At 41.3% G+C, this 27834-nt stretch overlaps 1 protein-coding gene across 5 annotated transcripts in view; it reads left to right on the top strand.

Annotated features, from left to right (window-relative positions):
- pcdh7b (protocadherin 7b) overlaps positions 1 to 27834 on the top strand; it is a 154622-nt gene that overhangs the window by 74284 nt on the left and 52504 nt on the right. The window contains exons 2-3 of one of the 5 annotated variants that reach the window (XM_077229530.1): positions 2145 to 2361; positions 26059 to 26854. In XM_077229530.1, coding sequence (XP_077085645.1) covers positions 2145 to 2361; positions 26059 to 26273 — 432 coding nt within the window. In that variant the 3' untranslated portion in view covers positions 26274 to 26854. Of the gene's footprint in view, positions 1 to 2144; positions 2362 to 17160; positions 20727 to 26058; positions 26855 to 27834 lie in introns of those variants that run through there. The other 4 variants (XM_077229527.1, XM_077229528.1, XM_077229525.1 and 1 more) reach the window with 4 other exon arrangements.

Here is a 27834-nt window from a genome sequence, read left to right as displayed (position 1 = left end):
GAAAAAAAAAAGTTATTGTTTTTTTGGCTGCTGTTTATATTTATTTAGAGCAGGGGTCTTTTTCAGATATTATTGGACAGAGCAAGGGTCCCTGTTACATATTTTATAAAACTAAGGTCTGGTTTCACAGACAGGGCTTAGATTAATCCATGATTGGGCCTTAGTTAAATTAGGACATTTAAAACGATAATTCACCCAAGAATGAAAATTCTGTAATTAATTACTCACCCGGATGTCTTTCCAAACCCTTAAGATTTCCGTTCATCTTCAGAACACAAATTAAGGTATTTTTAAAAATCTGAAATCTGATACCTTTCTGTCCCTCCGTTGGCAGCTATGCAACTACCACTTTGATGCTTCAAAATGTTCATAAAGAGATTGTAAAACTAATACATATGATTTGAGTGGTTTAGTCCAAATTTTCTGAATAGACTCGCTCGCTTTAAATGAACAGATTGAATTTAGGCTTTTATTTACATATAAACATTCATCAACTCACACATTAATTGTGGTAAACATAAGCTCAAGCATTGAGGTGTTATGGAGAACATTTGAGTTTGCTCAAGAACCAATGAGGTTTGTTCTTGTGCATCAAGCAGGGTCTTTGTAGCTTCTGTTGGTGTTCGCTGATCAATGTTTATATGTGAATAAAAGCCTAAATTAAATCTGTTCATCATATAAAGCAATCAAATCTCTGTTTCCTGTCTTAGTCACCATTTCACTGGTTTTCTACCTGATGATGTTTGATGATGAATGTTTCAACTCGCAGCACACAAAGACTAAACAGCGGCAATGATCAACGTAGGATAACTTGAACTTGAAGTAATAGGCTGGAGAGTGAGACAGAAAGAAAGAATGATGGGAGGTGGAGGGATCACTTCTCCTCCATTGTCCTGTCCTCTTTTTTCCCTCTGCTTTCACTTACCCCGACAGGAAGAGTCAATGGTTTAATTACAAGGCTCCAATGCTAGTTAAATTATCAAAATTTAATTTCCACCTTTCAGCTTTCTCTCTCTCGTGCTCTCATTTTCTCTTGCTCTTCCTGCCACTCATTTAGCTCAGAGACCATATGTATCCCTTATCTCAGTGTATTTCATTGGGATATGAAGGACAAAAAGTCCTCATATTGTTTAACCCAGCTTCCCTCTACTAGAGCAGTTAAATCAGGATAACAAATTCATTTTTTCTGATTAAAAAGTCCTAAATGGTAACAGTATCCCACTGTTTTGCTTTGATAACAGCAGAAAACAAGTACAAAAATAGAGAGTTCATCACTTGATTTCATGAATATCTAGTTCACTTTAATGAAATGAACCATGAACCATTTCTAGTTTAATTTGTCTCCCTACTCTCTTTTACGCTGCATCTCAGCACAAACCGAAAGAATTTGTCTCCCTTCCTGGCCCGCCGTCAGTCATCTCCTTCGATCATGCTGTCTTTTGTGCCATTCCTCAATTGAGACAAACCCAAGTGGAAGAGGAAATGAAAATCAAAGGTTCAGAGCGCAGAGCACAAATTCACACAAGCCTCTATGTTCCAGTTTATTACTCCTATGTGCATCCTTTCACCTATTTGTTCTATAGTTACTTTGAAAAATGTGTGTGTGTGTGGATTCATGCGCTTGTTTATTAGCCTGTAGCCATGTGTTCCATTCTATATCCCATCGGGACCATACTTGCTTGTCTTGTCCTGTTTTTTGCTATAAAGTAAACCACACGAGGAGACTTTGATGTCCTTCAGACCTCCGCCGCTATATTTAAACCACATTGCCAAGTGTGGCATCTGTACTTACTCCTGTGGGCATTGAACTTACTATCCTAACATTTTTTTGTTTATGTGAGAATCCATTAAACAAGTGCTGTGCAGCTCATTAGTATTGTTTTGTTTATTTTTTAGCTTCCCTTGCTGAACACTGCTTTCAAGCTTCATATATTTACTACTTAGAGAGAAAGAGAGCAATTAATCCAGTTGATGTTTTTGTCGTTTTGTAGCATGTAGCACAGTGCGCTAATCCAACTAGTGCTACAGCAAAAGTACTTTAACTGAGAATGACCCCCCCCCTCCCCCCAAAAAAAATCTATCCATCAACCTCTCTTCCTCGACCTCTTCAGTCCAGTGACCCCCAGCAATCTCTTCTCTTGTAGCCGTTTCGCCGAGTGACCTTCTCGGTGGTGAGCCAGCCCCAGGACCCGCACCAGGGCTCGCTGCAGAGCTGCTACGACAGTGGCCTGGAGGAGTCGGAGACGCCCAGCAGCAAGAGCTCGTCCGGCCCCAGACTAGGTGCCCTCCCTCTACCCGAAGACGCCTATGAGAGGACTACGCCCGATGGCAGTGTCGGTGAGGCAGAGCATATGGAAAATGGTAGGGGCAAACACAAAAAAAAGATAAGTCAGAATTAAGTTAAACAGCTAAATAAGAAGAGACATACTCATCAGTTCACAAGATAGGGAAATTCCCACAAAAGGCCACACACTCACACACCGCTACGCTGACACTACAGTTTTACAGATCCTGGGGTATACGGAGATATGAATAGAAACGACTGAATAGGCTTGCACGCTAAGTGTGATTGTAGTGTTTATTGTGATAGGATCAACATCTCATTAGCATTCTTGTAGATTTATATATATATATATATATATATATATATATATATATGCTATTCATTTTTATTTATGTTCCTGGTTATTCCAGTAAGAGCTAAAGGTTGTTTAACGTAGTGTAGCCTAAAAGTTAGCTTGACAACTCAACAGGCAGCTGACTGTTTTTTTCTTTTCTTGTATCATCAGATGAGGTCAAGGTTGCTTCATTGGAGACATAGCTCATCGTACAAACATTAATTCACAAGAGTTTTTCTTGTGTACCAGATAATATGATAAAAATGCATCCTTTTCTTTGCTTTTACTATGCTGTGGCGAGTTACAAAATCCTTTGATTTCCAGAAACAGTTTTCGCTTGAGTAATTTTTTAGCCATTTTTCAGTAATCACTGTCAATTCGATATGCCACTGTGCCTATCACACTCTTTATATTGTCGGAGTTTAACAGGTGAAAGGGCTTGAACAGTAAGAGCATGTATCTTGTTTCATTGCGGCTGAGTTACCTATCCTCTGTAGAAGCTCTCTGTGGTCAACAGTTACCTCCATTGTTGATGACCAGCCAACCAATGTTGGGTCTCTATCAATGGAGCCACTGTTGGGGTGGTATTCGGTAGCACTTGTCGAACATTAAGGGCTGTCTTGTCTACATTTGATACTTTATCAGCAACAGGTGTATATTGTGTGAGCTCAGCGTGCCATTTTCTGTGGAATGTCTGTTCTGCTTGCTCATCGGAGTACATGTTAGTAGAGCAGGAGCGAGTGTTTCTCTTAGAGTTAAGTTATCAGGTCCATATTTTGCTTTGCGTATTGTGTTACCAATTTGAGACCAGTCATATGACACTAAAACATCATGGTTTGTGAAAAAGTCAAAGGTAAAAACACCTCACAAATGGAGGCTAGACTGGGTAAATAGCTAAAAAAAATTTTTTTTTAACTTTATCACTGTGAGAATATTGGCCTAAAGGTAGATTAAAGGGGGAAGCTTTTTTAGCCCACTTGCTGCGTAGGATCTAAAGGAGGTCAATGCAAGGCTGATTAGATCAAAACTGTGAATTTGGCCATCAGTCAGACCCTCTGTCAGAGAGAAAATTAAGGAAACGTATGCTGATGGGTATCGAAAAGCTGTTAATAGTGATTCTTTCTCCTTTGTGACATACATAGCTTATATTTTATTTGATCAAAAGACACTGGCATTCCATTGTCAATAGTTCTAAGGTTAGGGAAGTTAACGCCGTGATTGCAAGCACACACATTGTCTTTGATGTTTTATTAGTATTTATTTAATGATCCATTCCTCTTCTCACCCAGCTCACTGTCAGTCTCTCCCATTTTCATTCTCTCTTGCCACCTCATGTCTCTCCCATTTCCCTCTCTTCCTGTTCCATTCTATCTTTCTTGTAAGATCTTTCAAGGGCAGATACAAACAAACAGATGAATCACTTTCTGATAAATAAAAGATAAATGCCTCACCCTGTGCTCCCAATTTTTAAGAGAATCTGTGTGTGTGTGTGTGTGTGTGTGTGTGTGTGTGTGTGTGAGCTGGGGGGTTTAGAGAGGGAGAGATATGGGGAAAATAGAAAAGTCAGGAAACTATGTTCGGCTTAGAACTGAGCAGAAGTGAACATTAGTACAATAGCTTATGCATTCAATGCAGTTAGAAGTTGACGGTGGGAATTTTCAAAGCTGATGTGCTCTGCTTAGCTCATGCATTATCAAACATCACACTCGGAAACTGAAATACACTCAAATACAGCCGGTCACACTTGCGACCTAGCAAAGTCGCAGTCAATGTCTCTTTCAGAGATGTCCTAACCTTTTGTGTGTGTGTGTGTGTGTGTGTGTATGTGTGTGTGTGTGTGTGTGTGTGTGTGTGTGTGTGTGTGTGTGTGTGTGTGTGTGTGTGTGTGTGTGTGTGTGTGTGTGTGTGTGTGTGTGTCTGGGATCTATAATTGGCTTAGGCATGCTGTGGGTTAGTTCCGCTTGCCAGTCTTTTGGGTAGGTGTTAGGTTCGTTTAAGTATTTTAATGCTCTCTCAGGGGACTTAGACAACATCCAAACTCACTCTTGTGTGATCACACCTCTTGGATGTGATTTGGAGATATTTACCTTTCAATTACCTACAAATATAAGAAAAAAATTCAAAAATATTGGTCCCATTTTATATTAAGTGGCTTTAAGTACTATGTACTTACATTGAAACTAATAATTTGATACAATGGACTTATTGTGCACATACATGTTTTTATATAGTACTTATATTTAAAAAATATCTGCATGTAATTACAGCTGTAATTAATGTATGTAATTACATTTGTAATTACACTGTTGACCCTTCCCTACCACCTTAACCCACCCTTAAACCTACCCATACCACCACACCTGACCCTAACCTTACCCGTATCACACCTCAATAGCAGCAAAAGTGGTTTACAATATAACATGAACACAAGAAGTACATTGTACATATGTTCCCTTTCAAGGGAACGAGACGCTGCGTTGAGACGCGGTGGGAACGCTCTGCGTGATTGCGCCGTGAAGCACGTGTATAATCAGTCCAATGGAAGAGCGAGACGTCATAGGCGGTGACGTCATAGACCAGGAAGCTATAAAGCACACCAGAAAACAGAACGCGACAGCTTCTGTTGCCTTCAGCAAGCGATCTGTGTATTCTGTCCTTGTCATATTTATTGTTGTCTGTCAAGTTGCAATATATATATATTATGGCAAAAGAGAGCAAGCAGCTTTTGTGTTGTTCCCTGCCCACGTTATATCACGGGTGGGGACACACACATCAGCTTTTTGTTACTATTTGGGAGTGGAGCATGCCACAGTCAGTTCTCGAGGGGGCTGACTGTGAGCATTGCGAGAAGCTGTCCGTGAGGACGCTCCGCTCCCGCCGGGCGTTCTTCGAGGAGGACGGTTCGGTTCGCGCACCCCGCGCGGGTCCCGCTGTTGCCGATGCACGGCGGCGACTCGCATTTTGGGGTTCGCAAACGGATCTGACAGCGGGGGTTGGGACGGGCCCCGCCCTATCTCAGCTTTCACCTGCCAGATCCAGTGCTGGCGATTTCCAGTTCCGAGGAATTGGTATCGTTAGTGTTTTGTTTAGAAAAAGAGAACAAAACAAATAAAGATATTAAGAAAAGGCAGATGTTTGAGTTTTCAATAAATGAATAAATAAGTCAGCTCCTAACTCTGTTGAATAAAGAGGAGCTTTAAAAGGAGGTTTATCTAGTGCTGTTGCTAGTTAAATATTTTCTGGCCAGCTGAAAATTATGAGAGTGAAAATAAAAAGAGTTTATTAGATGAAATAAATCTAAAAACAGAAAAACTCTGTATCTCAGCCTCCTCGTCGGGGACTGCCGATTTTCCCTATCTCCACACAACACTGAGTTGTCGAGATCGTGGAATAAGTCGGTTTCTATTTTATGTGTTTAATGCCCAACGTCTAACTATAGTAATGCTATGGGTATTAAGTATCATGGTATGACATTGCCTCGGGTTAAGAGACGCTTGCTAGCTTTCTCTCTCCCGAGTCGGCGTCATAATTTTTAACCCCGACGTTACCCACCAGCCATCTAAATAAAAAATTTTTATTAGGCAACGCTGGTGGGTAAATTATAAAGACATGGATGAATGTGAGGTTGTCAGCACTGACGCTATTCGAGAATTGCGTCGTGCAAAAACAGATAAACTATACTGGGGAGGGACGGTTTCGAGAAATCGTTTCTCCTCTGCGTCCTCTGGGTGGCGACTCTCTGAGCAGGGTCGCAGCACGGCCAGTTCGGTTGTTTTTCCTGCTGGTGGCCACGGAGTGATATTTTATATATATATATATATATATATATATATATATATATATATATATATATATATATATATATATACGTTTTTCTGATTTAAAAATAAAGAAAAATAAGATAAAATTATGTCTGTTCTTCTGGACGCTCCGCTTTCAGAAACAAAACCGTTCAGCGGCGTTCCAGAGGTTTCTTCCTCACCAATCTAATGTTCCCGAGACTGCTGGGCGGAGCAGTCTCGGTCTACTAAGCTCCTCGCAGCACAGAGTGCAAGAACGAGCATCGCCATTTGGGCTCCTCCACAATCGAAGGGGACTTGGGTGGCGGTAGCAGTCTAGCCAGTTAGAGATATGCAAGATCTGAGGACTATTTTATCTCTAAAAAAGCTTGGACAATAGGAAGCCCTGACGCCGAGGCTATCAGGCTTCTAAAGGGTGGTCCCCTCCGGGGTAGGGATGGTTTTGAGAAAATCGTTTCTCCTCGGCGCCCTCTGGGGTGCGACTCTCTGAGGAGGGTCGTAGCGCTGCCAGTTCGGTTTTCCTGCCGGTTCGCCGTTCAGGACACCAAGGTGTCAGTGTCCCCAAACGATCCTCCGAGGGGGGTCGTAGAGCAGTCAGTTCGGTTTCCCTGCCGGTTCGCCGTTTCAGGGTGCCGAGGTGCCTGCTTTTTCCAATGATCCTCCGAGGAGGGTCGTTGGAACTAAGTTATTTAAAGGGAGGCAAGATCTGAGGACTGTCGTCATCTCTAATAAAGCTTCTGAGGGCTCCTCCGGGGCAGGGACGGTTTTGAGAAATCGTTTCTCCTCGGCGCCCTCTGGGGTGCGACTCTCTGAGGAGGGTCGCAGCGCTGCCAGTTCGGTTGTTCCCTGCCGGTTCGCCGTTCAGGGCACCGAGGTGTCAGCGTCCCCATACGATCCTCCGAGGAGGGTCGTAGAACGGTCAGTTCGGTTGTTCCCTGCCGGTTCACCGCTTCAGGGCACCGTACTGACTGTTCAACCAAATCCAAAGGCCAGTCTTGAGAGACTGGTTCCCCTAGTAGAATTTCTGGAAGCGTGGAAACTACTGCCACATATTTCTCGGTGGGTCCTGCACACTATAGAAAAGGGTTCAGAATTCGGTTCTTGTCCGCCCAGATTTCTAGGGGTCCTCCCCACTGTGGTGGACTCCGAGCAGGCTTTGGTTATGGAGCAGGAAGTACTGACACTTCTGCAAAAGGAGCTGTAGAAGGGGTTCCTCCTCCCGGCAGACAGTCAGGGTTTTACTGACATTACTTCATTGTTCCGAAAGAGGATGAGGGGTTGCGTCCTACTCTAGACCTGCGTCAATTAAACAGCAGGTTTCAGAATCTTAAGTTCAAAGTATGCTTACGCTAAATATGATTGTGTCACAGATTCAGTCCGAGGACTGGTTTGTCACAATAGACTTAAAGGACGCTTACTTATCTATCCATCCTCATCACAGGAGGTTCCTGAGGTTTGCTTTCAGGGGCGAAGCATACCAGTATCGGGTTCTTCCATTCGGCCTAGGTTATCACCCCACACCTTTTACAATATGCGTGGATGCAGCTCTGGCTCCTCTGAGATTCCAGGGCATTCGCGTATTAAATTATATCGACGATTGGTTGATTTTAGCTCAGTCCGAGCTTTTGGAAGTTCAACATCGAGATGTCGTTCTGTCCCACATAAGCGAGATGTCGTTCTGTCCCACATAAGGAGGTTGGGGTTGCGGCTCAACACCAAAAAGAGTGTACTCCTCCCAGCTCAGAGGACCACTTTCTAGGTGTATTATGGGATTCGACAACAATGCAAGCACGTCTGTCTCCTGCACGTATTTCTGCGATCTCACAGCCGTAAAGAATGTAAAACTAGGTCAGTCACTCACTGCAAACAGTCTCTGAGACTGTTGGGGCTCATGGTAGTTGCGTCTAACGTAGTTACTTTTGGCCTTCTGTACATGAGACCCCTGCAGTGGTGGCTCGGGACCAAGGGGTTTTCTCCGAGGGGAAATCCGTTTTCGCATGATCAAGGTCACGCGGCTATGCCTTCGTGCCTCGGTCATGTGGAAGAAACCTTGGTTCCTCGCCCAGGGCCCAGTGCTGGGTGCTTCTTGTCGACGCGTCACGCTATCGACGGATGCTTCCCTCACAGGATGGGGGGCGGTCATGAGTGGCCGCTCGGTGAAAGGTCTTTGGCTGGGGCTCATGGCAGTTGCGTCCAACGTAGTACTTTTGGCCTTCTGTACATGAGACCCCTGCAGTGGTGGCTCGGGACCAAGGGGTTTTCTCCGAGGGGAAATGCGTTTTCGCATGATCAAAGGTCACGCGGCTATGCCTTCGTGCCTCGGTCATGTGGAAGAACCTTGGTTCCTCGCCCAGGCCCAGTGTTGGGGGCTTCTTGTCGACGCATAATGCTATCGACGGATGTTTCCCTCACAAGTCGGGGGCAATCATGAGTGGTTGGTCGGCGAAGCGTCCGGACAACAAACTGATGGTCTCGTATATCAGAGCAGATATCCTGTTGAGGCAGGGGCTGTGGCCCGGGGAATGGAGACTTCACCCCGAGGTGGTGGAGCTTCTTAGAGAGAACTTCGGTCAAACTACAAGTTGACCTTTCGCATCGCTTGTACAATGCATTGCCCTTGTGGTTCTCCCTCACGCATCCAGCTCCGCTTGGACTGGATGTAATGTAATAAGGTGTGGTTGCCACTACACCTATACACTTTTCCCGATATCTTTGCTCCTGGGAGCTCTGGAGTTGTGGATACTGTGGGCTCGGCCTCTGAGGGGGCCCAGCTCATAGATTCAGGTTTCTCGACCGAGGTCGTGGAGACCATACTCCAGTCTAGAGCTCCCTCCACGAGAAGACTAATATGCTGTTCTCTGCCTGGTGCAGAGAACGCCTTCTGAATCTCGTTTCTGCCCTGTTGGTACAGTACTTGATTTCTGTAATGAATGTTTCTTTGCTGGGCTATCTCTGAGGAGAGATCCTTAATTTCGTCTTCTCCGTGGTACATGAGGCTGAGGGCTGCACGTACTTGGATTTGCACCTGGTTGGTGGTAGTATTTCTTCACCCCAGATCGGGTTGTATTTCTAGGTCCCTACTAAATGTGCGGGTCATTTGTGCTCCAGGCCTTCTGTCCTCCACCTTTAATACCCCAGATCAGGAAAATCTTAAATCTGTTATGCCCTGTCCGGGCTTTGGATGCTTAGGTCCACAGAGCTGCTCAGTGGCGTTTATCAGAACAATTATTTGTCTGCTTCGGGTAACCTAAGATAGGTTGCCCTGCATCTAAACAGATAATGAGCAAGTGGGTAGTTGAGGCTATCTCACTTGCTTATGAAGCGGCCGGACAGCGTTCACCTGTGGCTGTTCAGGCCCATTCTACAAGGAGTATGGCTGCCTCTAGGCTTTAATTTCGGGTGTTTCCCTTCAGGATATTTGCAATGCGGCAGGCTGGTCCTCACCTCATACATTTGTCAGATTTTATGACCTACACCTCTCCACTCCCGGGGCTAGGTTGCTTGCTTCTAGTGTGCGCAAGAACTTCACACAGAACGGGCATTTGTCTTATGGCGTAGTGGGTATGGGGTTCCCACCGCGTCTCAACGCAGCTCGAGTTCCCTTGAAAGGGAACGTCTCAGGTTACGTATGTAACCCTGGTTCCCTGAGAGGGAACAAGACGCTGCGTTCTCCTGCCATACTTCCTGCATGCCCTGATCGACTTGCTTCAGGCTTTTTCAGAAGCTGTCGCGGTCTGTTTTCTGGTGTGCTTTATAGCTTCCTGGTCTATGACGTCACCGCCTATGACGTCTCGCTCTTCCATTGGACTGATTATACACGTGCTTCACGACGCAATCACGCAGAGCGTTCCCACCGCGTCTCAACGCAGCGTCTCGTTCCCTCTCAGGGAACCAGGGTTACATACGTAACCTGAGACGTTTTCAATGTAAGTACATAATACTGAAAGCCACTTAATATAAAGTGGGACCAAAATGTTATGCTAAAGAGAAATTATTCCATCTAATCTAAGGAGATATAATGTGATGTAATAGTTTTGATTAATAAACCTAGTTAATATTATTTTTCCATCCCTAATCTTAAAATGTATTTGAATATATGCATTTTAAAATACCATGTTCATGATCAAATTTATATTTAGTAAGGAAGTTGTCCTTTGACAGTGTCACAGTCTTCGTCTGCACCACTCTGTCTTCGTCTGCACTACACTTCCCAGAATCCCTCGGGTCTTCACACCTGCACTCACTCCCTCATCTACCCACCTGTTCATCGTCATCATCATCCGTGTCACCTGTGCTCACCTCGTTATTGTTGATTTGTGTCTGCTTTTAGTTTCCTTCTGTTCAGTTAGTCCTTGACGGTTCTTGGATGTGTTTATGTCACGTTAGGTAGTGTTATGTTGCTTTTATGTTGCATCGTGTGTGTACCCTCTGCCTGTTTGCCTGCCTGTACCAGTTTGTTATAATTGGAATTAGTAAAAGTTTAAATTGGAACTTTGGACTCCATCTTGTTCTTCAGCCCGTACCACACCCGTGACAGAAGAACTGACCACATCATGAGCTGGGAGCTCGCTGGACAGGTCGTGGCTTTGGCCCTGGATAGCCGCGATCTGTTCGACCATACATGGAAGTTTTTTCCTCTCACTGTCTCCTGCTCCCTAACTGATGAGACGATTAAGGCGTGTTACCGGCTGGGGGTTAAGGCAGTAGATCCTAGGGAGCTCCCAGATCTCTCCGGTCTGGACTGGAGAGAGGAACTCTCCAGATGTCTGATCTGCACATCGTCTCTCCTGAAATCACTCCCGGTCCTGAGTCTCGTCCCGCCGAGCCTGTCCTGCCTGAGTCTCATCCCGCTGAGCCTGTTCTGCCTGAGTCTCATCCTGGCTAGACTGTCCTGCCTGAGTCTTGTCCCGCCGAGACTGTCCTGCCTGAGTCTTATCCCGCCGAGATAATCCTGCTTGAGTCTCGTCCCGCCGAGACTGCCCTACCTCAGTCTCGTCCCGCCGAGACTGTTCGGCCTGGGTCTTGTTTCGCTGAGACCGTCCTGCCTGGGTCTCTTCCCGCCGAGCCTATCATCCACGACACCCCTGCCGAGCCTGCGCTCCGTGTCAGCCCTGCTAAGCCTGTGCTCCCTGTCAGCCCTGCCAAGCCAGCGCTTCCCATCAGCCCTTCCGAACCTGAGCTGCTTCACGTCAGTCCAGCCGAGCCTGCACTTCACGTCAGTCCCGCCGACCCTGCACTTCACGTCAGTCCCGCCGAGCCAGCGCATCTCGTCATGCTCGCCGAGCCAGAGATTGTTCACGTCATGCCCGCCGAGCCAAAGACTGTTAATGTGATGGTTCCAGGTCCCAGTCCCTATCCTAGAGCCTGTTTCAGAAGCTTTTACTGACTCTGTCATTCCCCCCAATAATTTTTTTGGGGGGGCTATATGTCCTCGCCATGGCTGCCCAAAGGCCCACGGCCACCTGAAAGATCCTCTCCCGAAGGGTCGTCTCCACCATGGCCACCCGGAGGGGCGTCTCCGCCATGGGCGCCTGCACAACCTGCTCCGTCCGGGTCCCCTGAACTGCCAGCTCTGCTCTGGTAGTCTGCTCCGCCCTGGCCGCCTGCACAGCCTGCTCCGCCCTGGCCGCCTGCACAGCCTGCTCCGCCCTGGAGGCTTCCTGCCAACCCTGTTGATGTTTTACGGTGCGAGGTCGCTACTTTTTGAAGGGGGTGGCGTACGGTCACAGTCTTCGTCTGTACCACTCTGTCTTCGTCTGCACTACACTTCCCAGAATCCCTCGTGTCTTCATACCTGCACTCACTCCTTCATCTACGCACCTGTTCATCGTCATCATCATCCGTGTCACCTGTGCTCACCTCGTTATTGTTGATTTGTGCCTGCCTGCCTGTACCAGTTTGTTATATTTGGAATTAGTAAAAGTTTAAATTGGAACTTTGGACTTCATCTTGCTCTTCAGCCCGCACCACACCCGTGACAGACAGATTTTATCCATCCCAGGATTTACATTTGCCTAAATGCATTAGGGTGATGGAAACCTGAATTACACACACAAACACATAATGTAATTAAATTAAATAATTATATACATCTCCTTTAAGTTCATAGTCAAAACCATTCGTTTTAAAAAGAATATGCATCTTCTAGGAGTTTATATAAAATGCTCATATGTGTTCTGGGGAAGAAAAAAAACATTTTAAAATTACATTATTAAATTAAAAATGTTTTTAAAACTAAAACAAGTTATTTATCACCTAAAATATCTTTTATTTTGCTTGCTTGAAAAAATAAGTTAAGGACTTTTTTTTAGCTTAGTTGAAGCACTGAGAGCTGTGCTTAAAATGAAGGCTGTCTTGCTCCGTCTGTAGCTCAACAAGACGGCAAAGAATGCTGCAGGTTTTTCCATGTTGAAAGGGTAACATTCTCAGTGTCGTTCTCATAGAAAGCACTTAATTAAGTCAGTTAAATGGCAGTCATTGCCCCTCACAGTGCTGATTCCCTAATGCTGCATTACAGCTCTGATAACCTGGAGTCAATTAAAATATGGCGGGAGATCATACAGATGCACACATACACACACACCCCTGCAGTTAACAGATGGGCGTAGTGCCATCACTTGAAAGAAGGAATCAGTGAAGGTCTGTAATTGTGGTCATTAGGCTTGTGAAGGACGTGTGTGATTGGGATCCTGGTGAGGTTTTTGTTGTTAAGTGTGTTTGTTTGTTTTGGGATTAAGGTCATGGCAGGAACTGGGCGTCCCCCTAATGAAGATGCCCTACTGTGAAGATGGGTTTTCCAAAATACAAAATACTCTCTCTCTCTCTCTCTCTCTCTCTCTCTCTCTCTCTCTCTCTCTCTCTCTCTCTCTCTCTCTCCGTTTCTTTTTCAATCTCTCTCTCCCATGCACAAACAAATGTCGAGACAGCACAAGATACACAAATATATACCGTATCGACAGTAAATAGCGTTTAGATATTTCCTTCTTTAATGTGCACATGAATGTACCTGAGAGAGAGAGAGAGGAGAGAGAGAGAGAGAGAGAGAGAGAGAGAGAGAGAGAGAGAGAGAGAGAGAGAGAGAGAGAGAGAGAGAGAGAGAGAGAGAGAGAGAGAGAGGCAGAGAAAGGCTGATTGACTCTCAGGAAATATCACGCTCTTCGACTTGCTCCTTGTCAATCGATGATCTTCCAGTCAATACATTTGCTCTACTCCTCGCTACTTATCTCTTCCTCCTTGCTCTCTTCGCTCACCTGTGCTGAACCATGGGACTTCAATGGTTTGTCTGCTTTACGACATCATCATTTAGATGTTAGTATCTTACCCTGTAGTTTCATTATGCCAGACAGACGAACAGATAGACAGACAATGTTGTATTTCCCTTTAAAACAGTGGAGCTCCATTCAAGCATTTGCCAATGATAAAGATAGCCTTCCTCTAGGGGAACACAGTGCAAAAATCTCTGACCACCGTTTGAACCCTGGAGACGTCTGTCTCTGGAGTGTGCTTGTTAGGATTTAAGTGTTTCTGTAATCTTATCATGACTGCAGACAGATACTGGGTGTATAATGTGTCTCAAAGCAAGAAAAGTGATCTAGCTGAATATAATCCACAGCTGGTCTTAGATCAGTAGAGCCCAATATTAGCGCAATTGGAAAAAATGGGAACTGAAATTATCATTTTTGACCCAGTTATGAATCGATACAAATGAGAGTATTTACTTGCTGTGTTCCAGATATAGAAAAAGCAAACTGTATAGGTTTAGTTTGATATATACTTTTTAGTTCTGTAGTTTTTGTCTCAGAAAAGTCAATACAAATAGGACCCAATACATTGTGTAAAGTAAATGTCTAAGGATAATGGATGTGTATGTGTGTATATATATATATATATATATATATATATATATATATAATACTGTCCTAAAATTACCAGTAATTTACATAGAAAAGGACGGAAGATTGGTAATACTTTTTAGTTCTGTAGTTTTTGTCTCAGAAAAGTCAATACAAATAGGACCCAATACATTGTGTAAAGTAAATGTCTAAGGATAATGGATGTGTATGTGTATATATATATATATATATATATATATATATATATATATATATATATATATATATATATATATATATTATACTGTCCTAAAATTACCAGTAATTTACATAGAAAAGGACGGAAGATTGGTAATTTTGTCATCAGAATGAGGAAGCCCCAACTATTTCCAGAAACTTAATAGATACCGAACAAACTCGCTTGTAAAAAAGAAAAAAAATTGTTAACTATAGAATTTACTTGTACTTTTCAAGTTTGTCTTACCAACTTGGCCATTAGCAAACAAACAGATAAATAAATAAACAATGCTTGCACACACTTCATTAGAGAAGCCGAATACAGTGGGCCAGATGGCAATACCAGTCGCTTTTAATTAAAGCAATTCATATTTCAAGAGCTCGGTAGAGCCTCAATTTTTTATTTCACCAGAACTCAAGCAAGGCCGATAATTGTAGGGAGAGAGAGATCACTACAGCAATGACAAGCATCACAGACCACCTTTACTGGCATTTGCATTCATTAGAAAGTTTGTGTGTAACCTTTGCTAAATTGTTGTTTGGACTTTGCGGCTTAGGTTAGTTTGGGACACTGAGAGCGGGTGGGTGTGTTGTACAAATGTCAGGTCGGCATGCCTGAGACTCAAGGTCATTTGTAATAGTCACACAGCACTAAAAAGAGTTAAAAGAGCTCTTCTTTATCAGACAATTGGAATCAGGTTTAGGATTATAGGCAGGTGGCTAAACTTGTAAGGTAGACGTGTTTTGCGGTTCATCTTATTTGCTAAAATATACACTTGTGTATTCTGTCTTACTGAAAAACAGTCACAGAACATTGCACAGGATTATTAACACCCAAAGCACAATACTAAGTTGTGTTCCAACCATTATTCAAACATTCCTGTCTCAGATTCCTTCCACAAACAGGAAATGTGCAATTGGTTGCATTGTAGATACTCCTCTCTTTATTTGTGAGCATTAAAAACAGGTCTTTCCAGGTAGTTATTGGTTTGAATTGTGTAACCATGTCATATTTTACTTCACTCAGCAATTCATCTTCCAGTCACTTTTGGATGAGACTGTGAGGACGTTTAGCGCTAGAAGGTGAAAACGTGCAGATTTACTTAATCAGTATGAAACAAAAACAAGCTCGCCCCGCTGGCGTGTGTGAACTTCAGGCTTTGGGAGTTCAGTTGAGTGGCAAGTATTGTTCAGGCAGAGTGCTATACTAAAGTATGCACTAAACAAGCAGTATTTCACTTGCATTTCCTGCCAAGTGTTTGTGCGTCACCTGGCTTTTGTAAGCAGGTGGACCCTTCCCGAACACAAAAACATTAAAAAATGTAGAAGCTTCACAGTTATACAAGGCATTCCTGATGTCTACAATATATATATATATATATATATATATATATATATATATATATATATATATGTAGACATCAGGAATGCCTCTGGCTGGTTTTGGCTTCTGAATTGTGGCTGCTTTGTCAAATCATCCACAATGCTGCACCTCAGGAATGTCTCTCATTATCTCAAATAATCCTAATTTATAGTTCAAAGGGTGAGAGGGAGTTTAACAACAGAGTTAAGAGGGTGTTTAACTAAATTATTAGGGAATAAATGTTCAAGCACGTAATGTTTTTGTTAACAACGTGTCTGCAAATTTAGTTTGCTTGATTAAAGGGGTTGAATACTATTATTTAGATTTTGCTCTTTGGATAAGGCAATTAGTTGTATGTTTCAGTAAAGCTATTCATCATTGGACGGAGACTTATTAGTTATGTTGTGCGTTATATTTGCATGTTTTTCAGTATATTTGATTGACAGTGCTAACCTTTGGCATTTGCAGCAGTTAGTTTCTTACCTTTTGATGTCCTGTTGTCGCAGCCAATCATTCCAAGAATTCCCAAAGTACTCTGGAAAGAACCCAGGGGAATAATGAGTCAGACTTTTGCTGAGTTTGTTGAAAGACTCCCAAGCTCCAAGGCTTGACAAGCCTTGGAATACATATTCAGTATTCCTAGCCTTCTTAAAAAGAATCGCACAATAGCCTCAAAACATAGAAGCTCTAGTGTTTTATCTGTACTGCAGCCAAAATGTAGAGAACCATATATCCGTGTTATAAAATAATACAACTCTTTCATGTCAAAAAAGTACTTTTAACCTATACAGAGCTGTGTGGAAAAATAGTTTGAATATTTGTTTGAATTAAAATGTGCAGTATTTTACTGGAAAAAACATTTCACTAACCCTCTCTGGTCAAACACATTTTATGTACTGCTATTTTTAAGTTCTCAGAACATTAGGATAATTTTTGAAGTCTGTTTCTTTGAGTGCTCTTATTAAAATCCAAGGTACGCATTAGCGGAGATGGCCACAAGACCTTTCAAATAAATAATACGCTCACCATCACTCTGTGGCAAGACTTTGAAGTACCTGCAATCACATCAGGTATCGGATCAGCTTAATTTCCTAGCTGAAAATTAAGTATGATAAAGCGAAAATGGAGGAAGAGAGAGAGAGAGAGAGAGAGAGAGAGAGAGAGAGAGAGAGAGAGAGAGAGATAAGATAGAGAGAAGAGATTGAAGGGGGTGGGTGAAAAGTCACAGAATCATTATCTTAACACTGAATATCATTAAAGATCTAATTGCCTGCTATCCCTGTCACATGACTGCTGTTTACACCAATCAGACAACACCACCCGACGCGAGTCCCGAGAAAAACGGCGTTCGTCAGCTCCAGTTTGTATCCAGCCTTTCACAGAGGCTTCAGATACCCCAATCAAAAAGCCTGTGAAGAGACGACTCAACACCGGCGATATGAACCCTCTATGGTGGACGGCACTGATCCTCAACATCTCGTCTCAACACCGGCGTGATTACTTGGACTTCCAAATGATGGAAATGGATAAATATTCTAAATGTTCCGATCCAATCTGACTTGTAATGCTGCCCGAATCATAAATCATGCACTGTTCCTTCGTTGGCCAGAGGAGAACTGGCCCTCCGACTGAGTCTGGTTTCTCCCAAGGTTTTTTTCTCCATTCTGTCACCTGATGGAGTTTTGGTTCCTTGCCGCTGTTGCCTTGTCTTTTGGCTTGCTTAGTTGGGGACATTTATTATTCAATAATATTATTGATCTGCCTTACTTAAGGTGGACGTTGACTCAATTTTCTTTTAGAAACAAACTCTGTTATATTATTTTCATGTTATCACTGTGAAGCTGCTTTGATACAATCTGTATTGTAAAAAGCGCTATATAAATAAAGGTGACTTGACTTGACTTGACCACCCATCTATGCTTAGCTAAATATGATGGATCGCTTCATGGTGAAGAGAGATTAACAGCAGCCGTGAAGGTACTTTCCCCCTCTGCTTTTGTAGCCCCCTAATATCTCTTTCTCTCTATGCTAAATGTGATCCATTCTGAAAGGTTTTCCAGCGGTCCCTTTGGCATTGGCCTAGTATAAATCTGCCCCTGTTTTGAGATGTATGAGTAGCCTACCACACTACAGGTAGAGCTCGAGGCGCAAGAGGAGGAAGATGCATCCCTGCAGCACCAGCAATAAAGCCATTGAGGCCTGTGGCAGTCTTTTATTCTCTTCTTCCTTCCTTTCACTTGTCCTCCTCCGCTCTTTGTCCTATTAAACAAGAAACAGGCTAGTGTTTTGCCCACAGAGAGAATGAATGTAGGTGAGGCAGAATGAGCGTGACATGCACGTGTCAATTGGTGGCATTTGGGAGGTTCACCTCAAAGCTCTTGCTGTGCCTCTGTCCTGCACCTTCTCAGCGTGAACCGTGACCTTTCACGAGCAGAAAAGCTCTCAAACTATCACATTTAACGGAATAAATCCCTTTCTTTCTAAAAATAAACAACATAAAATCGTGCAGCAAACAGACAAAAGGAAACAATTCTGTCATAACTGTTCAAGTCATGCTTTATGGCAGCATTTCCTTTTTATCAGCATCTAAATGTTTTCCAAGCAAGTGCCTTGATGTCTAGAAATTGCATGTCAATTGAAAAACAATGCAAGGTCAGTGAAAGAAAAGAATTTTGGCGGCAGCTAGACAAATAAAATAAACACCTGACAGTTCAGGGAATTATTTTTGGCATTGCTTTTCATTGGGTGCCTGTTGTGAGGTGAATATGCATTGGCACATAATTATTGAAATGTCATGTAAAATATGCCTGGGGCCTGACAAATCTCATTCAAGTCTCTCCAACAACTGTATGTCCCCCACTGCGTTTCGACGGTTTAGTCTTTTTCAGGCTGCAAAGTAGACGCACGGCCACTAGAAATGCAGAAATGCATACAAGTGTTCACCCAGACCTCACGGAGAGCCAGGTGATGGCATTGTTATGTCAAAACAGTAGATAACACTTTTCTACTCATGCACGTTTAACCTCCCACATACCACAACACACAAAGGGGCCGATTCAGCAAACAAAAGAACAAAAATGTTCAGAGGTACAAAGAGCGCAGACTTTGAAAGAGGGATGAGTGAGCCCTAAAGGGAGAAAAGATTGTTTTTCATTATGTAAAGAGAAGCCGCCATAAAATACTCCAAGATGCAGACAATTACCTCAAGATCACATGACTCTGACAGAAAAGACAGAAGAAATGGATTTCTAGCCCTTGCCGGAAAAAAGGATTAGCAAATTGAACAAAAAACAAGGGAGACACACCTGGTTTTAGGGACCCAGAATGTGAACAAAAGGTGTGTGTGCGTGTTTCAAGGCTTTTGTGTGGTTACTCTAAGGAAATAATGACTAGCCATGGGCAATGCGAGGCTGGGCTGTGGAGGGAGTTTACCAGCGCCCGTGGCTCTCTGAGTTTAGCAATGGACTTCTTTATATTCTCCCCATCAATCTAGCCTTTCGTTCTCAGAGGACTTCTATCAGATTGTTTTCCTTCCTTGTATCCTGTTGTTCTCCTTCTCATGTCACTATCAGTCTTTCCTTCACTCTCATACTTAAAAATTAAACATCAACGATTCTTTCTTTCTTTCTTTCTTTTTCTTTCTTTCTTTCTTTCTTTCTTTCTTTCTTTCTTTCTTTCTTTCTTTCTTTCTTTCTTTCTTTCTTTCGCTCGTTTGCTCTCCACGCATAGGCCTCCTTAGGTGGAATTTTTGCAGTAGTGAAGGGGGCTGGTGGTGGTTGGATTGACATAATGATAAAAACCACCCACACTGATTTAGTGCCACAGTGCTCGGATGATCTGACAAAACCGGAGAGAGGTTTTAATCTGTAAGATGGGCTCCTCAAATCCACTCACAATACCCCCAAACAATACACCCACCCCTGAGGATGCACACACACAAACACAAGCAGAAACCAAGCGACAAATTGGAATTGAATTCTGCATAAGGCCAAGGCTCAGCAAGTAGGCCATGGCAAGAATATTTGTGTCCGATTTATCCACGGAAAAACTAGAATGAAATGACTCCCCCTCCCCACAAAACCCCCCATTCGCTGTGCACAGCCTAGGCCTAATCTTCAGGGCTTTTTGATGGTCAGAGAGAAAGGAAGGATGATAAACAGAAAATAAAACACTAAAGTCGGGCTCCCTCTATTGTTTTGTTTAAGCTTTGTTCTATTTTGCTTCCTCTTTTCTAGGCTGTTTGTAATCACAAACTTGGCTTAATATGCAGTGTCCAATGTTATGAAGGAACCTCTGTTCTGTAGAGGCCTTGCATACGGGTGAGGATGTTTTGCTAACAGGTGCAATGCTAGCAGCCTCATTTGTCTTGAACACACAGGGGTGATTTATTTGATAGCACAGGTTCCCTTCGGAGGAAACCGCTAGCTCTGCTGTTACTGAACAATATGGCTGAGTGTGCTGCCTGTATATATAATATTGTGTTAGTCTGCTTTGTGAGGCATCCTATTAGTGTTGAGGGTAATGTGTTACTCAAATCACATTATTTTTCTGTAACAAAACAAGACTATGTTACACTTTATTTTAAAGTGTCCTTGTTACAGTGTAATTATACATTTAGTACTAAGTAATTAGTAATAACTGTTAATTAACTTGAACAAACAATGATACATATTTTACTGCATTTATTAACCTTTGTTATGTTAGTTAACAAGCGTGTTCATGTTAGTTCAAAGTGCTTTCGATCTTAAAAATGTATTTGTAAATGGAAAGATTAACATGAGCTAAGCTTAATACATGCTCTGAAAGTGTCGTTCATTGTTGGCTCATGTTAACCTATGTAGTTAACCAGTGTTAATAAATGAAACCTTATTGTAAACCATATTGTGTTTTTTTTGTCAAAACAAAGTTGCCAATGTCTAAAATATATATCATACAATAGATGTTGGATTAAACCATGTTTTAGCCAACAAATTGTCATGAATGATCAAATTAAGCATTTTGCCCAAAATTGTCAAATAAAGCTTGCCTCCAAATTCAGGAAACACTATCACAGGTACTAAAATTATACAATTGCTAAATACTAAAAAAATACAAATATATTGGACCCAATAGCCTTGTGGGCAGCACAACATATAGCGCAACTGCGCATCTGGCGACCCGAGTTTGGTCCTCTGCCAATCCGGTTCCCACCTTCCTCTTCCTGATTTATACATTGTCATGTCTAGTAAAGTTATAAAAAGTTCAAAAATATAACTTAAAAATTTGTTTTAATACATTCATATATTCTGAATATTAAAACGTATCCTTGCTAGTTGATGGAAATGTGAATAATGCACAGTAGAAAGAGAATTTGGAGAAGGATTGTGGTATTATTTCTTTTATTTTTAAATTGAGAAGTCATATTTCCATGACCCTTTATAACAGACACACTAGTTTCAGTTAATAACATACATAGAATATGCAGAACTATTATATTTACCTCACTTCTCCTTAACTAGTACAAAAAAAATAACTTCAGTTAATTGTGATGAATTAAAATCTGCAAATTTACCATCCATCAACAAATAATATTTTACATTTAATAAATTATGTTTTAACTTGGCACGTGTTTGCTCAAACTGAGCTAAAAGTGAGAAAGCTGAATGAAATAGAGAAATGAGAGAAAATAAACTACATGACTAAACCCAGCCTTGACTTTAGGAGAACTTGAGTGTCCTAATGGTTTTCAAATGTTCACGGTCATCACCATTACTTGGCAAATTGCCTTTTTTCAACAAAGACATGACTTGGGTAAATATTTTCCTCTAATTATGAGTAGACGTCAGACTAGCAGAAGCAGGCTAAAAGCCTTCAACTGGAGACATTAATCAATGCTAAAACAACATAGACACCACTTTCACTAAAATGTCTAAATGACAGGTCTCAACTTTCTCTCGTCTGTCTAAATGACAGGTCTCAAACTGCAGGTAAACTTCTGCTGACTTCAGACAATGACATGGCAATGCACGCAGGTGAACCATACGACTAATTCAGAGAGTGAATGAAATAATTGATGGTCAGAGAGTTTTGCTTTAAGGGTGAGGCTGAGGAGTAATGGGCCACTTTTTAGAGGAGTCGAAGAAAGAAAAAGTGAAATAAATTATGGGAGAATCTAAACCCTGTGTTTGTGCAAGGTAATACATGCCAGCGCAGCATTCGTCAATTTAATTCCTTCGCCCCAGCTCACCTTCCAAATCACCTCTAAATCTGACTTTTTTATTTTAACTAAGAATGAAAAATGGTACAATTTTAATTCCCACCCATTTTTAATATTAATCAAATTGGTCACCAGATTATCCGCCAAGACCAGATGTTTTTTGGTTTGGAAATTGCATTTTCCTGATGGTCTATATTTGTGCTTTTTCTTCCTCTTCCGTCTCCCATCCCTTCCCTCTTTCTTGTTAATTTCATTTTGTTTTATGTGCATCTGTTAAGCTTGGATTACTTTTGCTTATCCAACACTAGCTGTTAACTCTTCCTTCTTGTTTCTATGTAATTTTTGGCCCCATATATAATCTGCACATATAAATTAATCCCACCCCTCTGACTGGCAAATAAAGAGCTGATGGAGGCATTGCATCATTGGGAATAAAATGTTGTACAAAAATACATTGTTTTAAAGCTGACTGGCTCTAGGTGTGTTTGAGAAACTGTAATAATAGACGTTCTTTAGGTGGGATTTACAGTGATGCATGTGACAGTGTACAGAAGTCTCTTTCTGAGTTTGCAGGGGGGCCCAGAGGAAAGACACTTTATCTGTACAAGGTGATTAGGAGAGAAAGAGGTTTACCGTTTATGAGCTCATAACACTGCTCTCAACTCCGGTTGGTCTTTGGTCTCTGTCTGTTTGCGGGTTGGAATTACTGAGGAACATCGTCCCTAAACGCACAGCCACAGGCCTTGAGCACCTCCGTATTTATAACTGCCTATGATGGTGAACTGTCAGGAGCAAAGAGACTCTGCAAGATGGCTGCCAGTGGAGAGAACATTCAGAGTTCCTACATGTTAGGAGCTGACATCCTGCCAGATGTGAATTCACATCCAGCCTCCATCCAAACGTCGGCATTGTAAAATTGGGATTAACACTGTAATTTAAACCTAGAAATAAACATAAGTGTTTGCATTTTTTTTTTAAATGTTTTAATTAACATTATGACATAAAATTATATATTTAGTATTCTGAAATAATATTCCTATGTCAGGTCACTACGACAATTTGTGACACCATGTGACTCCATGTGAACTCAAATCATGCTGAATCATCAGTTGTTGAGTTCATGTCATTTGAGCAGTGGTTCTCAACCAGGGGTTACTTATTTACTTATTACTTATTTCAATCTGGGAACAATCCTTATTTCTGTAAATGTTACCTTTGAATATTGTTGTGGACCGTTGGTGGAGTCAAAAATGTTAAAAACCAATGAACTAGAGGGACAAACCAAATATCAATAATAATTAAATTACACTTTTCTAGGTAGAAACATTTTCACTAGTGATCTCAGACTTTTGGACTTTTCTATGGCATTAATCATCTCCCAAATTGACATGACTCAAAACAAAAGCCCCGCAGTTTCCGCAGTTTTTGTCTCGTCTCAGTTCTTAGAAGGTAATTATTGCACCCTTTCTCGTCTCTCCCCCGGTAGCTCAGGTGGTGCCGTCCCTTTTGTAATCATCTGTTTATGCCGCATTCTTTAATATCGTTCCTCCAGTAATCAGTCTGCCCACCAGTCCCGTAGAACCGCTATTCCTCCTGCCTGCCATTATTTAATTGCAAATCGTCAGGAGTCGGTAGTTTGGGGATATGGATGTGTCAAAAGCTTCGGAAACGGGAGTTTTCTCGGCATCCAATTAACGAATGCTCATTTATCACATCGAGGCATCACAAGGGCCCGCCGCCACGCATGTTAATAATAGTATCATAAGCAAGTTCAAAACTCCCATGCTGTCTGTGCTGGGGCCCCAGCAGGTCACTTTGCAACGTTCATTAGAGAAGGAGAGGCTGGACGCTGAGAGAGAGAGAGAGAGAGAGAGAGAGAGAGAGAGAGAGAGAGAGAGAGAGAGAGAGAGAGAGAGAGAGAGAGAGAGAGAGAGAGAGAGAGAGATGAGAATATATACTGTGTCTTATTTAGAAATGAGAGAGGATGTGGTCCTTCGAGTTCTGTGTGAGTATGTGGTTACTCGTCGGTATCAACGAAGGACACTGGAATATGTGAGAGAGAGAGAGAGAGAGAGAGAGAGAGAGAGAGAGAGAGAGAGAGAGAGAGAGAGAGAGAGAGAGAGAGAGAGAGAGAGATAGAGAGAGAGAGAGAGAGAGACACTGTCTCTGGTTTCAGAGCCATATTTATGAATGATGGCTCAATCGCTCCCTCGCACTCTCTTTCTTTCTCGTATTTACACAGTGGAGTGTAGTTTACCTAAACATTAAAATTCCATCATCAGTCACTGACCCTCATGCCATTTCAAAACTCATGATTAATAACAAAAAGGCTCTGCAAATAGACTTAAATGTAAGTCTTTATTCACTGAAATACTTTTACATGAAAGTTTATGGTAGAAGTCGTTTTCAACTAAGTCACAAAATTAGTCTGAATGATTTGTTCAGGAAATTCAAATATCTTGAAAACAAAATAGTTTTTTACACAGAAGAAAGAAAGACCTACATATGTGAAATGACATATGGATTAGTAAATATGTTTGAGAGAACTATACCTTGACCATATGACCAAGGTGCTATTTCTGTGGTATATAAAAGCCTGTACAAACATTTGGGGCTGGATTTATTTTTAATACAAATTATCTTATGTTCACTAAGGCTGCATTAATTTGATCAAATTACAGTAAAAACAGTAATATTTCAAAGTATTATGATAATGTAAAAACTTTTTTATACATAATTGTTGTTTTTAATATGATATTACATTTATTTAAAGTAAATCTAAATCAATTTGTATTGTTTCATTTGAGTATTTCTTAAGCTTAATTAAAATTTATTTATTTACTTAATATTTTAAAATACAGGTTGTTCCTGTGAAATTATGCTGAATTTCAGTCTTCAGTGTCACATGATCTTTCAATAATTATGCTAAAATGCTGATTTGGTGCTCAAAAAACATTTCTTATTATTATTATCAATGTAAAAAAACAGTTGTGCTGCTTAATGGTTTTGTAGAAACCATAATATTTGATTTTTCAGGCTGCTTTTTTCAGCATTAATTTTAAATATATACATTTAATAGACATTACAAATATTAATTTTAAATATATACATTTTCTGTATCATTTTAAAAGTCTCTTTTTAATCATTAAAAGTATTAATTTCTATCCATTAGTGTATGCCACTTCATGCTGACATTGCAGAATAAATACAGTCTAAGATTAACCACATTGTCACTGCCCTTGTTGTCTGTCTCACTGCATTTCACAGATATAAGCACCCTTAGCAGTTCAGTTCCTGGCCTGATCATGTCCTTTTGACCATTGCTGTTTTCCTGCATCAAGGCGCTTAACCCCTGTCTACTCCAGAACATCCACCCCTGTTCATCCCCCTTTTGTCTGCTTCGGATTACATTAGGAATACACAAAGTGAAGGATTCCTGGACAAACTGAATGCAATTAGTAAAACAAAAGACTTAATTCCAAAATCCACAGTCTTAACTGTGCACATGTGGGTGCATGTCTGTCTAAACACAGCAGCCATGTTTTGTTGAGCTCATAGGCACAGTAAACACAATGATAAGCGTGGCTTGGGAGCGCATCTGGGGAAATATACGGCACCATTTGTTGCTGTTGCCGTCCTTGGCTTCAAGTTGGAAAATATTTTACCTTTCCTTATTTTTTCCTAGCTCTGTCTCCATATATCTATCCTTCTCTTTCTGTCCCTCCTCAAGGTCACAGACAGTCAGAAATAACTAATTTTCAGCTCCATAAAAGAAACAAAGAAATATGAACATGCTAGTTAACTAATCTTGTATAGGCGATAGCACAACAGCAGGGAAAGCCTCTATTTCTTTCACACACTCTCCAGTGATTGAATATCTACTCGGGCACTTTTAATTACAGTATTGCCGATCTCAATTCACAATTTGATATTTTGATATTGGTTTTAAAGATTGTCCAACTATAATTCATTCCTAACCATTCCACTCTTGGCTTTTTGTGCATTTGGACAGGCACGCTCACACACATTCATGCCCTCCAGGGGCGAAGGTGTGTTATTGGATCAGAGGCCGTTCCTGTAAATGGAGATCTGTGTGTTTACATCAGTAAGTGGATTATGGCTGACCAGTTTTCCTCACATCACTCCCTTAACTTATGCAGCATGAGGAGTTTCCACACACACATGAGCACTCACACAAAGAGAAGAGTGAAGGGGAAAAGCATATAAATATACACAGTGAGGAGAGATGATGGGTTCAATAATCGTGTTAGTGTTGATCCGAACGCTTGATTCTCCTCAAATCACTTGATATCACTGAACTCACAGGCTCATAGGTACAGAAGTTAACTTATTTTATACATGTTATTTGATCTCAATTTTAAGGGCCATTTTTTACTTGTATAAGGGCATATTTCATTCTAACCATATACACACACATACATGCCTCACTTTATAGCTGCCTATATAGGCATCTAATTTATAAGGCAGCATCCTAACTGAAACAGAACCGAATGAGAGAGTGATTGGAACAAAAGCAAACAAAATATGCACCCACCAATTATTACTGATTGCTTTTTTTTTTAAATCAATTATTTTCAGTTTTAAATTAATTATATTCTAGTTTTTGTTTTTCACTGAGCTCATTGTAATGCATTTTGAAATTAAATTTGGTCAAACCAAGGTACTTAGGAGACAGCATAATTAAGTTACCTATCATTTGGAACAGTGCCATTTACAATATAATGACATATATGAGACCCCCTCCACACACACAAACACATACACACACACAAAAAAAAAAAAAAAAACCCTCACAAATTTTATGTTTATTGGCATTTTTGCCTTGATCCTGTGTTTATTGGTGACTGATTGTGAATTTTGTAGTGTGTCACATTTTGCCCATGTCCCGTCCTTGACTGCCATGATCTGTTTTGAGATCAGCTTTAATTATTTAAAATGAGCTCTATTGCTTAACAGGTCAAATACTGAACTGGTTTGAGTGTAGCAGACAGTATTTCTGCTGTCTATAGGATTATCGGTGTGTGTTGAAACTCTTGTTATCCTAATGTAATATATTCCACATCACATTAGAATGAATGGTCTTGCGCTAATGAAATGCAGTAATTAATTGATTGCATTAGAAAAGAGCTGAGAGGGCTAGGATAGAGAAAAACAGAAAGAGAGACTTTAATACGAGGGTTTAAAATGGCTTCCGCAGAACTGAGACGGAATACGAGGTCTGTGCTTTTTTTATTGGGGTGATTACACAAGCTGACAGTCCATTCTGTTGGCTAGCCATCGGTGTTGTAGTCGGCGAGCAGGGAAATAATCCTTCTCGACAGCCAGTCCTGCTGTGATATGAGAATACTTCTGGAGGATTCTCTGGTAATTATGGCCACTGTGTGAGGAAGACGCTATGTGTGAGTCAGGTTTTATGACACGTCTCTAAACATCACTAAGAATGACTTGCGCTGCGCGCTGGTTTGGCTTACAGAAAGTCACATTTTATGTAATGATTTATTGTTTCTAAATTTCTGTTCTTTTTGAATGCTTGTATTTATTTCAGCCTGATGTAATGTTCATCTAAATGCACTGTACATTAGGATTGTTAATTTAGAACTATTATTTATATTAATGTTTATAATAACATTGGTAAAATAATCATAAATAAAGCTCAAAAATAAAAATTATACATTATTATTATTTGTAGTATTGGATGAAACTAATATTTTTATTCAGCAAGGACACAAATATATCAAAAGTGACAGTAAACGCTCTTCTTATGAAC

This window comes from Siphateles boraxobius, unplaced genomic scaffold (genome assembly GCF_051911475.1).
Source record: "Siphateles boraxobius isolate OS27281-9 unplaced genomic scaffold, OSU_SipBor_1 130, whole genome shotgun sequence".
In the NCBI taxonomy this organism is placed as follows: Eukaryota; Metazoa; Chordata; class Actinopteri; order Cypriniformes; family Leuciscidae; genus Siphateles; species Siphateles boraxobius.
Note: the sequence above shows the minus strand (reverse complement) of the source record. Positions and strands in the feature narration are given on the sequence as shown.